The sequence below is a fragment of the Eubalaena glacialis genome, chromosome 13 (genome assembly GCF_028564815.1).
Source record: "Eubalaena glacialis isolate mEubGla1 chromosome 13, mEubGla1.1.hap2.+ XY, whole genome shotgun sequence".
In the NCBI taxonomy this organism is placed as follows: Eukaryota; Metazoa; Chordata; class Mammalia; order Artiodactyla; family Balaenidae; genus Eubalaena; species Eubalaena glacialis.
Window position 1 is genome coordinate 4,461,431 of NC_083728.1, and position 15,563 is coordinate 4,476,993.

Sequence of the window (15,563 nt, forward strand, 5' to 3'; positions counted from 1 at the left end):
AAAAAAGATACAATGAAGTTAGATGCTTGCACCTAATGGCAGAATCACCATTCATTCAACAGAAAAAAAAAAAAAAAAAAAACAAAAGAGAGGAAGGGAAGAAACTTCTAGAGATGATGGATAAGTTTAGGAAAGTGTAGGATACTGAATGTGGTGATGGCTTCATGGGTGTACACGTACCTTCAAACTTGTCAAGATGTATATATTAAATACATACAGCTTTTATGTTTGTCAATCATACCTCAATTTAAAAAAAGAAGAGTAAAGAGCAAGAGACTATAAAAATGACCAGGCAGATTTGAAAAATAATTAAATGGAACTTTAAAAAAAATTAAACATAACATTGTCAGGAATTAAATTTAAAACTCGACAGACATGTAAAAGCAGGGGACCAATTAAGAGGCCATTGTATTAGTCCAGGGACTTCTTCTGACCAAGATGGTATAGCAGTGACTAGATGTACCCTCCCAAATAAGAAAATGGACAAATGTCTAAAACAATGATTTTCAGGACATTAGACACCAAGCAATGAAAGCAGTGGTCCCTGAGAGAAGAGGAACAGATGAGGGGAACCTCACGATTGCCTTGGCTTCCTGGTGGGGAAACTTTCCAGGTCCAGCACCATTTGTTGAAAAGACTATACTTTTGCCATTGAATTTCCTTTGAACCTTAGTCAAAAATCAGTTGACCATGTATGTGTGGTCTATTTCTGTATTCTTTATTCTGTTTCATTGATCTATTTGTCAATTTTGATGTGAATACCACACTGCCTTGAGTATTTAAGTTTTAAAATAACCCTTCAAGTCAGGCAGTGTCATCAAGACAGCGTGGCATATGCATCAAAATAGACAAATAGATGAACAAATCATGCTGGAACAATTAGGTATCCACCTGCAACACTAAGAACTTTGATTTCTACATCACACCATATACAAAAATTTGATCCTAGGTCTGAATAGTAAACCTAAAATAATAAAGCTACAGAAGAAAACTTAAGAGAAAAATCTTTGTGGCTATGATTTAGGCCAAGATTTTTTAGTTATGACATCAAAAGCACAATCCAAAGAAAGAATGATAATTGGAATTCATCAAAATTTAAACTGTCCGCCCTTTAAAAGACACTGCTAAGAGAATTAAAAACAAAAAACAACAAAAAACAAGGCACAGACTGGAAGGAAATATTTACCACTTGCATATCGGAAAAAGGACCTATAGCCAGAATATATAAGTAACTCTCACAATTCAATAAGAAGAAAACAAATAACCCATTTTTAGTGGGCAAAAGATGCAAACAGATATTTCACCAAAAAAGATACATAAATGACAAATAAGCACATGAAAAGATAGTCAATATCATCATTTATTAGGGAAATGTAAATTCAAACTAATACAATACCATTAGACATCTATTAGAATGACAAAAATTAAAAAGAATGGCCATACTAAGTGTTGGCAAGGAGGTGGAGAAGCGGAAGCTCTCACACACTGCTCGTGGAAATGTAAAATGATACAACCACTTTGGAAAACAGCTTGGCAGCATCTTAAAAAATTAATTATGCTTCTACCATATATGATCCAGACATTCTACTCTTAGGTATTTACTCAAGAGAATTTAAAGCTTATACCCATACAAAGACTTGTATATGAATATTTATAGTAATTTTTATTTATAACAGCTCAAAACTGAAACAAGCCAAATGTCTACCAACAAGTGGTTGTATAAACAAATTGTGCCATATCCACACAATGTCTTACTACTTAGGAATGAAAAGGAACAAATTACTGATACATACAACAACACAGATGAGCCTCAAAATAATCATATGGAGTGAAAAAAAAGCCCAGCCAAAAAAAAAAAGGGTGGGGGAGGGAAGGTATATATTGTCTGCTTCCATTTTTATAAAATTCTAGAAAAAGTAAAATACTCTATAGTGACAGAAAGCACATCAGTGGTTACCTGGGGGTGGGAGGGTGGCAGGGTGGGCAGGAGGAAAGAATTACAAGGAGATACATGGAAACTTTGGGGATTGTGGATACGTTTGCTATCTTGATAGTGCTGTTGGTTTCACCAGTGTGAACACGTCAAAACTTATTAAATTGCACACTTTAAATATGCATAATATTAAAATTCAATATATGTCAATGGAGCTTTGAAAAAAACACTCAGTGGATTAAGAAAATTAGTAACATTTTAAAGATATATCTGAACAAAGTATCTAGATTATAGCAGGGACAGACAAAGTTGTTGAAAATAGAGGTTAAGAGACATGAAAGACAGATCTAAGATGCATTATTTCGATGTTCCAAAGAGGAGGGAGACTGGGATGGAGGCAACATCTGAAGAACGATGGCTGAGAATTTTCCGGGTAGACGTCAATCCAGAAATTATAGAAGCCCAATGGATTCCTAATGGAATAAATTAAAGTGACGTGTACCTGGATACATCAAAGTAAAAGTATGGAACACCAAAGAAGATCTTGAAAGTAGCCAGAGATAAGAGACCTTCAAAAGACAGATGAGTAGACTTATAGCTGACTTCTCACGACAAAATAGAAGCCAAGTGATGATGCAATAACAGCTTTGATGGACTGAGAGGAAATAACTGTCAACCTAAGACTGTATACCCAGAAAAAATATTTTTCAACAACAAGGATGAAATAAATGCACTTTCAGGCTAATAAAAACTGAGATTTTTCTTCTCTAAAGGAAATTCCAAAGAATATACTTCAGGCAGAAGAAAATAATCCCAGAAGGAAGATCTGACATGCCAAAAGGAATGAAGAGGCAAGATATCTGCAATTATGTGGGTAAATATAAATGAATGGGCTTAAAAAGTCAGATAATAGACCTGGAAAAATATCTGCAGTATATATAACAGGCAAAGAATATATGCAAATCTAGGATATATACACAATCCTACAAATTCTGGGTGGGCAAAACATGAAAAATCTGCTCCTAACAAACATTAGTAAGAATATGGGAGCAGGGCAAACTCTCACTGTTAGCTGGAGGAAACCTACAGTGACACAAGCACTCCGGAGAGTGATTTGGTAGTAACTTGTAAAGTTGAAAATGTGATTATCTTATAACCCAGTAATTCCATTTTAGGTATATTTCTTAGAAAACTTCTCACATTGTGTCTAAGGAGGCACATATAAGCATGTTCATTGCAAAGTTAGCACACACACACAAAAAACTGGAAATGATTTAAATGTCCATAAATAGGGGAATGGAAAATACAGTGTGTTATTTCCATGGGATAGAATACTCTACAGCAATTAAGATGAATGAATTTTATCTGTATGTATCAACATGGCTAGATCTTCAAAAACACAATATGGAGTTTAAAAATCAAACTGAAGGATGATAAATTCAGTGTGATATATATATATTTTTTCTTAATAGTGTGATATATATATATATTTTTTTTTTTTTTTTTAAAGACACCAAACAATATTAAATATTAGTGGATACATTGATTTGTAAGGTATGAACCCATGGATGGAAACAGTACCAAACCCATAAAACTACATAATTATATTTTTGTTTTATTTCTTTTATTTTACATAATATATATAATAAATAAAAGTAATATTTTATTTGTTTTATTTTTTTAAGGCTCAGAAGCAAATATGATAAAATGTTAACATCTGTTCATTCTGGATCATCACCCATGAATCTGTTATAGATTTTCTGAACTTTTCTGTACTTTTTATTTTCTTTTTCAAAAAAAAAGAAAAAGATGGGAATTCCCTGGTGGTCCAGTGGTTAGGACTCCATGCTCTCACTGCCGAGGGCCCAGGTTCAATCCCTGGTCAGGGAGCTAAGATCCCACAAGCTGCGCAGCACAGAAAAAAAAAAAAAAGAGAGAAAGACAGAAAAGAGAATGGATACTATGATACATGAATTTTACCACTCTCTGTGAGCTGAGGCCCACAGGGTAATCTCTGATACAGTATTTCATTTTCTGTAGAACGTAAAGACAACTGAAGTGAAAATGGGGACATGAATTTAAAAATGGGCTTCTTTCTTAAGGAGAGAACGCACGTGTTGATAGTTGATAGATAGGTAGATAGATGATAGATAGATAGATAAGGTAGATAGGTAAATGGACGGATGGATAGATAGAGATATGCATGCATACATACATATGTGAGTGGGTAGATGGATATATAAATGGATACACACATCATACAGGCAGTCATACACCCCTGGGTGGATGGATGGATGGATAGAGAGTGTGGTAAGCAGATTACACCCACCCCCACCCCCACTGCCCACAGAGGTGTCCACATCCTAATCCCCAGAACCTGTAAATATGTCACCTTCCATGGCTAGAGAGACTCTGCCGATGTGAGCAAGGGGAGAGGCCTCGCAAATGAAGACAGTATCCTGATTACCCAGGTGAGCCCAAGCTAACCACCTGCGTCCTTAAAAATGAAAGAAGAGGCAGAAGATTGGGTCAGAGAGAGGAGACTGAATAAGAAGGAAAAGTGGGAAAAGGACCCAACCCCTCCTTGCTGGTTCGGGATGTGGAGGAGGGGGGCCGTGGGCCAAGGAATGGAAGTTTGCCGACAACCCAAAGGAGCAAGAAACGGAGCCTGGAGCCTCCAGAAAGAAGTGTTGCCTGGGACACCTTGATTGTAGCCCAGAAAGACCCATATTGGATTTCTGACCTACAGAACTATAAAACAGGGAGCGTGTCTTGTTTAAAACAACATACTAAGTTGTAATCTGTTATAGCAGCAAATACAAAACTAAAGCTAGATAGACACACAGATAGATAATAGATGATGGATAGATGATAGATCCCTTACTTCATCAAACAGAAGTTTTTCTGTTTGATTACCTGCTAAGTAAACATATCTGAAACAAATCCTATGTTACTATTGACTTCTGTTATAAACTGGTCATAAGTTACTATGTGAAAAATGGATGGATTTTGAAATCCACAGTTGAAAACTTTTGAAGGGAAAAAATAAGCTCTATGTATGGCCTCCTGAGCAGTGAACTTGAAGCACCTTTTTTTTTTATAACATCTTTATTGGAGTATAATTGCTTTACAATGGTGTGTTAGTTTCTGCTGTATAGCAAAGCGAATCAGCTATACATATACATATATCCCCATATCTCCTCCCTCTTGCATCCTTTTTTTTGAAGCACTTTTAGACATCTCCTCTCATCATTTTCCAAGCATGGGTGCTCAGAATTGAACACTGACTCCATGTTTCTGAAGATGGACCAAATATGAAAGAGAAATGGAGAGGATGTTTCTCTGAGAAGCTCTATCATCTCATGCCACTCCACTGGCAGGAAAGTAATTAAATTTGAGACTTCATGTGGGTCAAACTGGCAGTCTCCTTTATCCAATCTTTGCAGGCCAATGCTATAGAACCAGTGGTCTAAGAAGAAATTTGCCTGTAAAGGGAACCCTTTCCTTATAAACCCAGCATCACGTTCCCTTATGGACACCTGTCCAAAGATGTGTCCCCCTCATTAAAAGGACAAGTCTTAGCAGCCACGTACAATGAGTGGGATGATGGAAGACATGGGGTCAGAAAACTCAGATTCTCATCCTAATTCCATTAATTGGGTGAACTTGGGGAAGCCATTTCGGGCAGACACACCCTAGGGTGACCCTATGAATCAAACCTTTGTGGAATCCCTTCCCCTTGAGTGTGGGTGGAACCTATAATTTGCTTCTAACCAATAAAATATGGCAAAGGTAAAGGTATTTTGCTGATGCAATGAAAGCTCCTAATCGACAGGTAAATGATCCTGGGTGGGCCTGACCTAATCAGGAGAGGCCTGTAGAAGAAGATCTAGAGGTCAGAGACTTGAGACAGCACAAACACATTCTCTCTCCACTGTTGGCTTTTAAGAAGCAAACTGCCATCAATTCCATGCCTCAAGAAAATGAATTCTACCAACAACCTATGAAGGGAATAAAACAAGATGATGGGATGGAGAAAAAAAAGGGGGAACCACTGAGGTACAGGGGACAGGTGAGTCTCCGCCACAATGCCAACATCTTTGCTGAGATGAGGGGGAGCCAGCCCCATGAGGAGCCAGAGGTGGTGTGTGCAGGTAGAGGTAAACAGATCAGCATGTGCAAAGGCCCTGAGGTTGGAATGACTCAAAGGAGGATCATGAGCCAATAAAGGCACGGATGATGAATGAATCATGGTCGACAAGTCAAAGTTTGGTGGATGTAAAGACTTCAACAGCATCATCCTCAGTGCACCCGGTTGGAGGCTCCAGGACAGAGCTGTCGAGCCTGGGTTCTGACGTCTCCTGTTTGCACGCCGGGGTCCCTCTGCCCTCTCACTTTTTCACCTGCAGCCTCTTGCTGAGAAGCTCACTGACTGGGAGGCAGAGTTTTGGCTCCCACAAAACCGGATGTTAAGATGAAGATTTGCAAACACGCATACCTATGAGGGCCAGGCAGACTACATGACTAAATGTAAGACACTAGGGAACAACCTACAGACTGTGAGAAAATATTTGCAAATGATGCAACCAACAAGAGATTAATCTTCAAAATATACAAACAGTTCATACAACTCAATACCAAAAAAACAAACAACCCAATCCAAAAAATGGGCAGAAGATCTAAATAGACACTTCTCCAAAGAAGACATACAGGTGGCCAAAAGGCAAATGAAACGATGCTCAACATCACTAATTATTAGAGAAATGCAAATCAAAGCTGCAGTGAGGTATCACCTCACACCGGTCAGAATAGCCGTCATCAAAAAAAAAAAATCTACAAATAATAAATGCTGGAGAGGGTGTGGAGAAAAGGGAACCCTCCTACACTGTTGATGGGAATATACACTGGTGCAGCCACTATGGAAAACAGTATGGAGTTTTCCCAAAAAAATAAAAATAGAGTTGCCATGTGATCCAGCAATCCCACTCCTGGGCATATATCCAGACAAAACCATAATTCGAAAAGATACCTGCACCCCAATGTTCACTGCAGCTCTATTCACAACAGCCAAAACATGGAAACAACCTAAACATCCATCAACAGATGAATGGATGAAGTTGTGGTACATAAATACAACAGAATACTGCTCAGCCATAAAAAAGAATGAAATAATGCCATTTGCAGCAACATGGATGGACCTAGAGATTATCATGCTAAGTGAAGTAAGTCAGACAGAGAAAGACAAATACCATATGATACCTCTTATAGGTGGAAACTAAAATATGACACAAATGAACTTATCTCAGAAACAGACTCACACACATAGAAAACAAACGTATGGTTACCAAAGGGGAAAGGGGGGTGGTGGGGGGAGGGATAAATTAGGAGTTTGGGATTAGTAGATACAAACTACCATATATAAAATAAACAACAAGGACCTACTGTAGAGCACAGGGAACCATACTCAATATTTTGTAGTAACCTATAAGGGAAAAGAAGCTGAAAAAGAATGTGTGTGTGTATAATGAATCTCTGTGCTGTACACCTGAAACTAACACAATATTGTTAATCAACTATATTTCAATTTTTTAAAAAAAACTAAAAAAAAAAAAAAATGGGAATAAAAGACACTAGGGAGAAGTGGGGAGTGAGGCAGGCTGCAGAGCACAGGCACTGCCCACAGGTGTAGCTGCGGCTCAGCCCCAGCCAGCTGCTGCCCTGCAAGAAGACAGGCCCAATATCTTCGGAGCTTCAGACATTTTAAGAGAAGCTGAAATCCAGGTTTATATGCGAAATCTCCTGATATTTATTATTTGGATACTAAGCGTCAAAACTTTCAACCATGTTGCAGGCCAAATAAGATTCTTACGTGGGCTGTGTTTGGCCCCTGGGCTGCTGATGGGTTTGCAAGGCATCCTGGAGAGACGTCCCCAGGCCTCTCGGAGGACCAGCCTGGGACCATCAGCCTTATTTGGGAATGTTTCCCCAATGGCCTCCACGTGTGGACACCTGGCACCTAGCAGGTGCACAATGAATGTCTGTTGAAACGGTCAAGTTCCAGTGTTGGGAAGGAGGGAACTGTAAATGAGGCACCCCACTTTTATCCCCCTCTCCACATCTCCCGGGACTCTGCCTGAGGCCTGGAGACTTCAGGCTTGCCAGCTGTCACTCAGATGTAGTGTAGTGCTTTGTGGGAGCAAAGCCACGTGCCAGTATCCCTGCGCTCCCGGGATGTGGCTTGGGTGATGTAAAGCATTGCTCTCCAAGCTAGCTCACTGGACCAGCATCCTCAGCATCACCGGGGAGCATGTTAGAGATACAGAATCTCAGGCCCCATCCCAGACCCACTGAATTTGACCCAGCATCACAAGAAACCTCCAGAAAAGCCTAGGTGACTCTCATGTCCATTACGGGCTGGGAGCCCTGGGGCAAGCTGCTGTTTGGCACATGGGCTCTGGAGTAAGGCTCGCTGGTTCAGATCCGGGTCCTTGGGGAAGTTGCCCGACTTCTCTGTGTGTCTCAGTTTCCTCGAGAGAAAAATGGGGAGTCATCGTGCTGTGCCTGGCACACAGCAAGCCCTCAGCGATGCCAGCTCTGGAAACATGGTCCTGGCAGACAAGTGAAAGGGGGTGCAGGGGCCTCAGAAGAGGGTATGTCATCTCTGGCCACTGAGAGTCTGAGCAGCCGTAGGCAAGCATTAGGAATTTGTGTGGCCTCTCGACAAATACCTATGTCTGGATCAGACACTGACAGTAGGAGAAGGCCAGGCATTCTAGGAAGGGGAGATTGCGGGTGCAGGAGAGCCTTGGGGATCTGGGTTCAGAGTGTCAAATAGAGAATAGGCGAGGGCTGGGACCATATGACATCACACTGAGAGGGAGGGGGGCGACCATGGGAAAATGGGACCGAAAAGCTTTGCGGGGCAGGGGGGGCAGGGTGTTGGAGGGAGGAGGGTACGCAGTGGGCAACCTGAAGGGTTTTGAGCAAAGGAGCGAGACAATCAGAACGACGTGATGAAAGAGGGGTTTTAAAATCCATCTGGCCCCCCCCATTTGCAGTCGGGAGGTTATGTATGTGCACAGATCACGGAGAAAAGTCTAGAAGGGCATAAACCTAAACGTGATTGTCTCCGAGCGGTGAGATCACTAGGATGTTTCATTGTCTTCTCCTCGCTCATCTGTATTTCCTAATTTTTCTGCAAAGGACATGTATCACTTGCATAATTAAAAAAGCAATAAAAGCTGTAAATAATTAACATGCTCTCTCTTCAGGACTGAAACTGGATGCATGTGTTTTCAGCTCAGTTATTTCGAATATTTGCTGGATGCCTGGCCTTAAAAAAGGCACCACTGAAAAACACACAGCCGGTAGACTGATGGAGAAACACACTGAGTCCTTTAACCATGAAACCCTAGACCCCCGTTCCTAAACAGGACTCTGTCTCTCTCTCTCCCGGGAACACAGAGATGCCTTTTGAATCCCTTGTGAAGTTTTCCTTGGGGGTTTATTGAAATCGCAGTTTGCAGTTCCTGACACTGTGGGCACACGGGGAAATGACAGAGGTGGCCACACATCCTACCTTTTGGAGCGGACGCTCAGTTGTTTCTGCTTGCTGCTCCCACGAGGCATCTTTGCCCTCCTACGAGACCATCCTCTCTTCCGTTCTGGCTCAGACATCCAGTCCTGGGATGGCATCCCTGGGGCTGTTGGGTCGGAGAGCTGAAAATACCAGGCACGCTGGCGTCATATTGCTCACAGCCCTCATGGTGGGAACAACACAGAAGGGTTCTCTCTCTGCAGACAGGATGCCTGTCTGGGGAAATCGGGCATCGAAATGCTGCATTGCCAAATGGTCTGCGCAATGCTGGGCGGAACCTTCTGGAATCCTGCCTGGGCTGGATCCACAGAAGAAAAAGCCCAGACCTTTGGTGATAACTGGAGGTCTAGGAAACACCGTGGCCGGCTCCTTTCCCTCCTCCAGGAACGCCCACGCCCAGTACCTGATGGCCTTGTGGAGGAAGGAGGCTAAGCTAGGCCTCGGATTCGCCCTCTCTCAGGCCCAGCACATTCTTTCTTAACCCCCCACTCTCGGGATGAAGGCAGTGTTACCACGAGCACAGCCTTCAAGCTCTGGGACACAGGCCCTGTTGTTCCACACGATTAAGTTACAACTGAGGCTGCAGGATCCTCTTCAGTCACCCTGGCCCAGGACATCCCAGAGCAGGACAACACCCTCAATTATACGATCCAGATGCACTGAGTCGCTCTCAAGATGGGACTATAGGGACTTCCCTGGCGGTCCAGAGGCTAAGACTCTGCGCTTCCAATGCAGGGGGTGCAGGTTTGATCCCTGGTCGGGAAATAGGATCCCACATGCCACGAGGCATGGCCCTCCCCCGCCCAAAAAAAGATGGGACTATAAATTTATTTAATCACCAGTGAGAACTCTCTAGAGCACCCAGCTCCTTTCCCGATTTGCCACTGCTCCCAGGAAACCCAGGGGTAAGCTGAATCTGATCATAGCAACTATTTTCTCTGGAGTCCCTGGTATGATAACTATCTCCTTTTAAGAGTTTTTGTCTGGAGTCTATCTCTCAAAAAGGGTTTCTGATTTATAAGCTCCCCTGACCAGCGTTTCATTTTTTACTGTTTGCCTGTGCTACCAGGAAGCTCAGCGTTAAGGTTTATGTCTAGTTATGAAAAATCTCACCCGGAGTCTTGGGTACAGTCATTCTGTCCTTTGAAACTTTTTTCATGATTTTCTTTCGTTTTATTTTACATGTTGCGCCTTTTTTTCTCTCCCTTGGGAGCAGGCTGAGAAGATGTTATAATGGACAGCAGATGCCACACAGGATGGCTTCATACTTTCTCTCCATCGCTACAAGTCCTGCCTGCCAAGCATCCTCCCTCAGCCCCCAGGGCCCCGGGACAAAGCTGGGTGTTACCTTCAATGTCTGCGTCTGCCCTCCTTCTCCAGGGCTTATCCTGGTCCGTCCTCCAGACACTGCTTTGCTCACCGGCTGGGCGTCAGGACCCTCACCCGGGAGGCTGCCGCCAGGGAAATGCAGCGCCAGGTGCACGGAAGCGTTCTTCTCTTTCTGCTCCATCGGCAGAGGGAGGCTGCGGCTCAGGCAACACCATGTGAGCCGGGGCTCAGCCCTCAGCGAGGGGAAAGGCCCCTGGGCCCTGCAGCTCCCGGGGGTCTCTGCGGGCGCACACAAGGCCAGCTCAGGCCAGCCCGGGGGCGGGAGGGCGGAGAGGAAGGAGCCGGGCTGGCGGGAGCAGCCGGCACTGAGCCCCGCTAGCGGCCCTAAAGGATGGCCCCGCGGGGCACCCTCGGGAGGCCCCCCCAGCTCCCCAGTGGATTCCCAGGGATGGAGGACGCCCCCAGAGGGCCTGGTCCGCGCCCAGGTGCTGCTGCTGCAGACTTGTTGGGTGTCATGGGTCCCACTCCTCCAAGAGTCACACGTTGGCGTGGGCGGGAAGGAGGCTGCCCCACTGGGGACCCCAGCTGCTGGGGTGCCAGTGTCCAAGCCTCCTTTCTCCTCTCCCTGCACCCCCTTTCTCCTGTCGCACGGCCTGGACCAGCTGGGGTCCTCCCCGAAGCTGTCTGCTCCACCAGGGGCCTGGCCTGAGGTTGGGCTGGGAAGCATGGGGGCCTCCAGCCCTGACTCCATAGAGGATGCCCGTTCCTCAGGTCCCCCTCTCCTGCAGAGAAGGCCCCGGCCTTGGTCCGGCTTCTGGGGGACGGGCGGCGGGCGACGGGTCTCTCCCTGGGGTAACCTGAGGAGGTACTGTGGGGGAAAGGCCACGTCCACTGGGCCAGCGAGGACACCGGGGGCCCGAGGCTGCGAGGCCAGCTGGGAGGGACACCCGGGGGCTGCAGCTGTAGCACGCGGCCGAGGCTCCGTGTCCCGAGGCCCTGCCCGCCTCAGGGCCCCAGCCCTGCCCCTCACTGTGCAGTCGCCGCCTCCAGGCAGCCCACCTGGCTTTTCCCCCGGGTCACTGTCCTGGTTCTGAGGGGGCGGGGAGGCAGCCTGCATGGGGCCCCCCGGGGTCTCTCTTTCTGCTCCCGGGGGCTCCTGGCAGCTTAACGCCTCCACCTTCAGCTTCTTCCTCTCCGAGGGGAGCTTGTCGTCTGTGGACTGGGGCTCCCCGGAGCTCCCGCCCGGCTGGCTCGGGACCATGTGGTCCTGCTGACAGGTCTCCTTGGCGTCCCCTCCGCCACCCCGGGTGCCGCCTTCCAGCTTGGGGTCCGGCAGACCCCGCCTGGGATCCTCTAGGTCACCTCTTTTGGGGGGACTGGGTGCTGGGAGCAGCTGACACCCCAGCTCCAGCCTCCCGTTTGGAGGAAGCAGAGGGCTCTTGCTGCCCAAGCAGAGGGGTCCTCTGCAGCTGAGGGCGGGGCGTGAGGCAGCCCTGTTCACACGGGGCTGGTCCCTGACTCCGGCTCTGGCCACTGTCTCCCTCTGCTTGGGGGGCTCAGTCACCAAGAGGCCCTCCCGGGCCGGTGGGCTTGCACAAGGCGCTGGCCTGGCCCCCGTGGCACTGTCCTCGGGGCCCGGGGGCCTCCTCCCGTCCTGGGAGGGGGCTGCATGCCCGCCACCCCCTGCGTCTTGCTGGAGAGGACGATCCAGCTCGACCCCACCGCCCGCTGTGGCCTCCCTAGCCTTCTTGCCTCCGCGGTGGCTGGCTTTCGTTTTCTGGTAGATGCTCTTGAACGTGTCCTTCCCGTACACCTGCCACTTCTCCTGGGTGAACCTCTTCAGCCTCCTCTGGCCGCGTTGCTTACCAGCTGCCTGGCCCTGGCCGGCCTGGCCCTCCCCCGCAGCCGGTCTCTTTCCCTCCGGGTCCTCCGCCGGGGCCGAGGCGTCTCCCGTCGGGGGACACGGCAGGTCCTCCACCGCAGCCTGTCTGACCAGGGCCCGGGGGTGACCGCCAGGGACATCGGCCAGTCGGGCGGGGGCAGGCCTGGGGCTCCGAGGCTTCTGCCTCCGGGACCAGGCGTCCCGGGGGTCCGGCGGCTCCGGCCACGTCCCCGTGCCCTCGACGAAGGGCAGCGAGTTGCTCCTGGTGACAGGCACACATTCGGTGCCGGTGGAGAGCTGCGTGGGGACCGAGTGGAAGAAGAGGGGCCGCGCCCTGTCCGGGGGCGCGCAGGTGGAGCGCGCGGCGCGGAGGGCGGCAGGCGTCCTCCTGGGCTCCGGCGGCCGCAGGTCGAAGTGGAAGGAGTCCTTGTAGGTGTAGGGCATGGGCAGGTCGATGCTGCCCTGCTTGGACAGGACCGTCTTGCGGGGCCGCACGTGGGCCAGCTGGGGGTCGTCCACCACGGCCTGGTTGTGAGAGATGAGCCTGGCGATGCGCTCCTCCAGCCGCCTCTTTTCCAGCTCCAGGCCGGCCGCCCGCTCCGCGCGCCCGGGCCCCGGGCCTCCCTCGCCCTCGGACTCGGCGCTGTGCTCGGACAGGCTGTGCAGGGGGCTGCCGGCGGCCGGGGGCTGCTCTGCGCTGTCCGAGCGAGACAGGTAGCCCGAGTCGGTGCTCTCGCACTTCCGCAGCCGACCCTCCGAGGGCTTGGCATCCCCGGGCTTCTCCGCCTGCTGCGGCTGCAGCACGGAGCCCTGCCTGCTGGCCGTCGGGGACCGCTGCTCCGGCAGCTTCCGCCTCGGCTGCGAGCTGGCCAGCGGGAGCCCGGGGGCAGAGTCTACAGGGGCCTCCCTGACATCGAACGTGGACCCTGGACAGGCCACAGCGTCCAACTTCAGGTCCAGGTTCTTGGCAACCGGGGACAGATGCGCCGTAGGCAGCAGGCAGTGCCCAGCGGCCTGGGCGCCCGGAGAAAGGGGTCTCTCTGATCGTGCCCCGTGGGCCCCGGAAGGCACTCCGGCCTTGTCCCCCTCCTCCGGGAGGCTGCTTCCCCCGCCGTCCGACTCCGAGGACAGCCTGGAGTTGTTGAGGTGTGTCTGGGTCCGTCTGTGCTTGTACAAGTTGCTCTGGGTCTTAAAGGCGATGCCGCAGGTGGCGCACGGGAAGGGCCTCTCCCCCGTGTGGGAGCGGATGTGCTTCTCCAAAACGCTGGGCTTCAGGCAGTCCCGGCCACAGTGCGGGCACAGGTACCTGCCGGCGTTGCGCACCTTGCCGGGGCTGCCCAGCATGGGCCCCAGGCCCGGTGACAGGATGGGCAGAGCACCCACGAAGTTCACGGTGAGCGCTGGGGCCGCTGGCTTCCCCACCTGGGTGGGACCGGGCCCTTCAGGCTGCAGCAGGGGGCTGAGAATGAAGGGCACGCTGCCCCCGTCCACGCTGCCTGACACGAGGGGGGCACGTGGCTGGAGGCCCCCCGGAGGCACCGTGTGGTACAGTGGGATGGGCAGGGCCTTCAGGAACAGGGTGGGGGCCAGGCCCTGCTCTGGGGGCAGGATGATGGGGCCCAGGGTCAGGTGAGGCGAGGCCTGCCCACCTGGGGCCCCTAGGGAGCCAGAAGCAGGAGCTGGCTGGTCCCTGGCAGGCAAGGCAGGGCAGGTGACTTCTGGCACCTCCATTCCACATCGTCTGGGTGGCCCAGGATGCCGGGCAACCTGTGAGCAACAACCAAACTTTACTATGGGTAACTCTCTGCTCTCATCATACAGTAAACTCTTCCCTACCCCCCATCAGGCATTTCATCACCTCCACCGAAGCCACAACAATCTCCCAAGAAAAATACCCTTATCCCCATGTAAGGAAAGGGGAAACTGAGGCTCAGAGAGTGGAAGTGACTTGTCACGCAGCTGATATGTGGCAAAGCAAGGTTCAGACCCAGGTCTGTCTCAATCCTATCTCATTTAATATGCCCAAAGGGAATTTTCTTTTTTTTTTTTTTACATCTTTATGGGAGTATAATTGCTTTACAATGTTGTGTTAGTTTCTGCTGTACAACAAAGTGAATCAGCTCTATGTTTACATATATCATCATATCCCCTCCCTCTTGAGCCTCCCTTCCACCCTCCCTATGCCACCCCTCTAGGTCGTCACAAAGCACTGAGCTTATCTCCCTGCGTTATGCAGCAGCTTCCCACTAGCTATCTATTTTACATTTGGTAGTGTATATATGTCAATGCCACTCTCTCACTTCTTCCCAGCTTCCCCTTCCCCCCACCACAGTGTCCTCAAGTCCATTCTCTACATCTGCGTCTTTATTGCTGCCCTGCCACTAGGTTCATCAGTACCGTTTTTTTTAGATTCCATATATATGTGTTAGCATACGATATTTGTTTTTCTTTCTGACTTACTTCACTCTGTATGACAGACTCTAGGTCCATCCACCTCACTACAAATAACTCAGCTTCGTTCCTTTTTATGGCTGAGTAATATTTCCAAGGGAATTCTGTTTTTTTGGGGAGGGGTTATCTTTTGTTTTTTTAACATCTTTATTGGAGTATAATTGCTTTACAATGGTGTGTTAGTTTCTGCTTTATAACAAAGTGAATCAACTATAGATATACATATATCCCCATATCCCCTCCCTCTTGTGTCTCCCTCCCACCCTCCCTATCCCACCCTCCCTATCCCACCCCTCTAGGTGGTCACAAAGCACCGAGCTGATCTCCCTGTGCTATGCGGCTGCTTCTCAAAGGGAATTCTTGATTCTTCC

At 48.7% G+C, this 15,563-nt stretch overlaps 1 protein-coding gene across 1 annotated transcript in view; it reads right to left on the reverse strand.

Moving 5' to 3' along the window:
* ZNF831 (zinc finger protein 831) overlaps positions 1 to 14,472 on the reverse strand; it is an 81,103-nt gene extending 66,631 nt beyond the window's left edge. Inside the window, exons 1-2 of the mRNA XM_061209661.1 lie at positions 10,879 to 14,472; positions 9,513 to 9,652 (exon numbers count right to left, since the gene is read on the reverse strand). Of these exons, the coding sequence (XP_061065644.1) occupies positions 9,513 to 9,652; positions 10,879 to 14,472 (3,734 nt within the window). The remainder of the gene's footprint in view (positions 1 to 9,512; positions 9,653 to 10,878) is intronic.
* Positions 14,473 to 15,563: the final 1,091 nt, after the last annotated feature.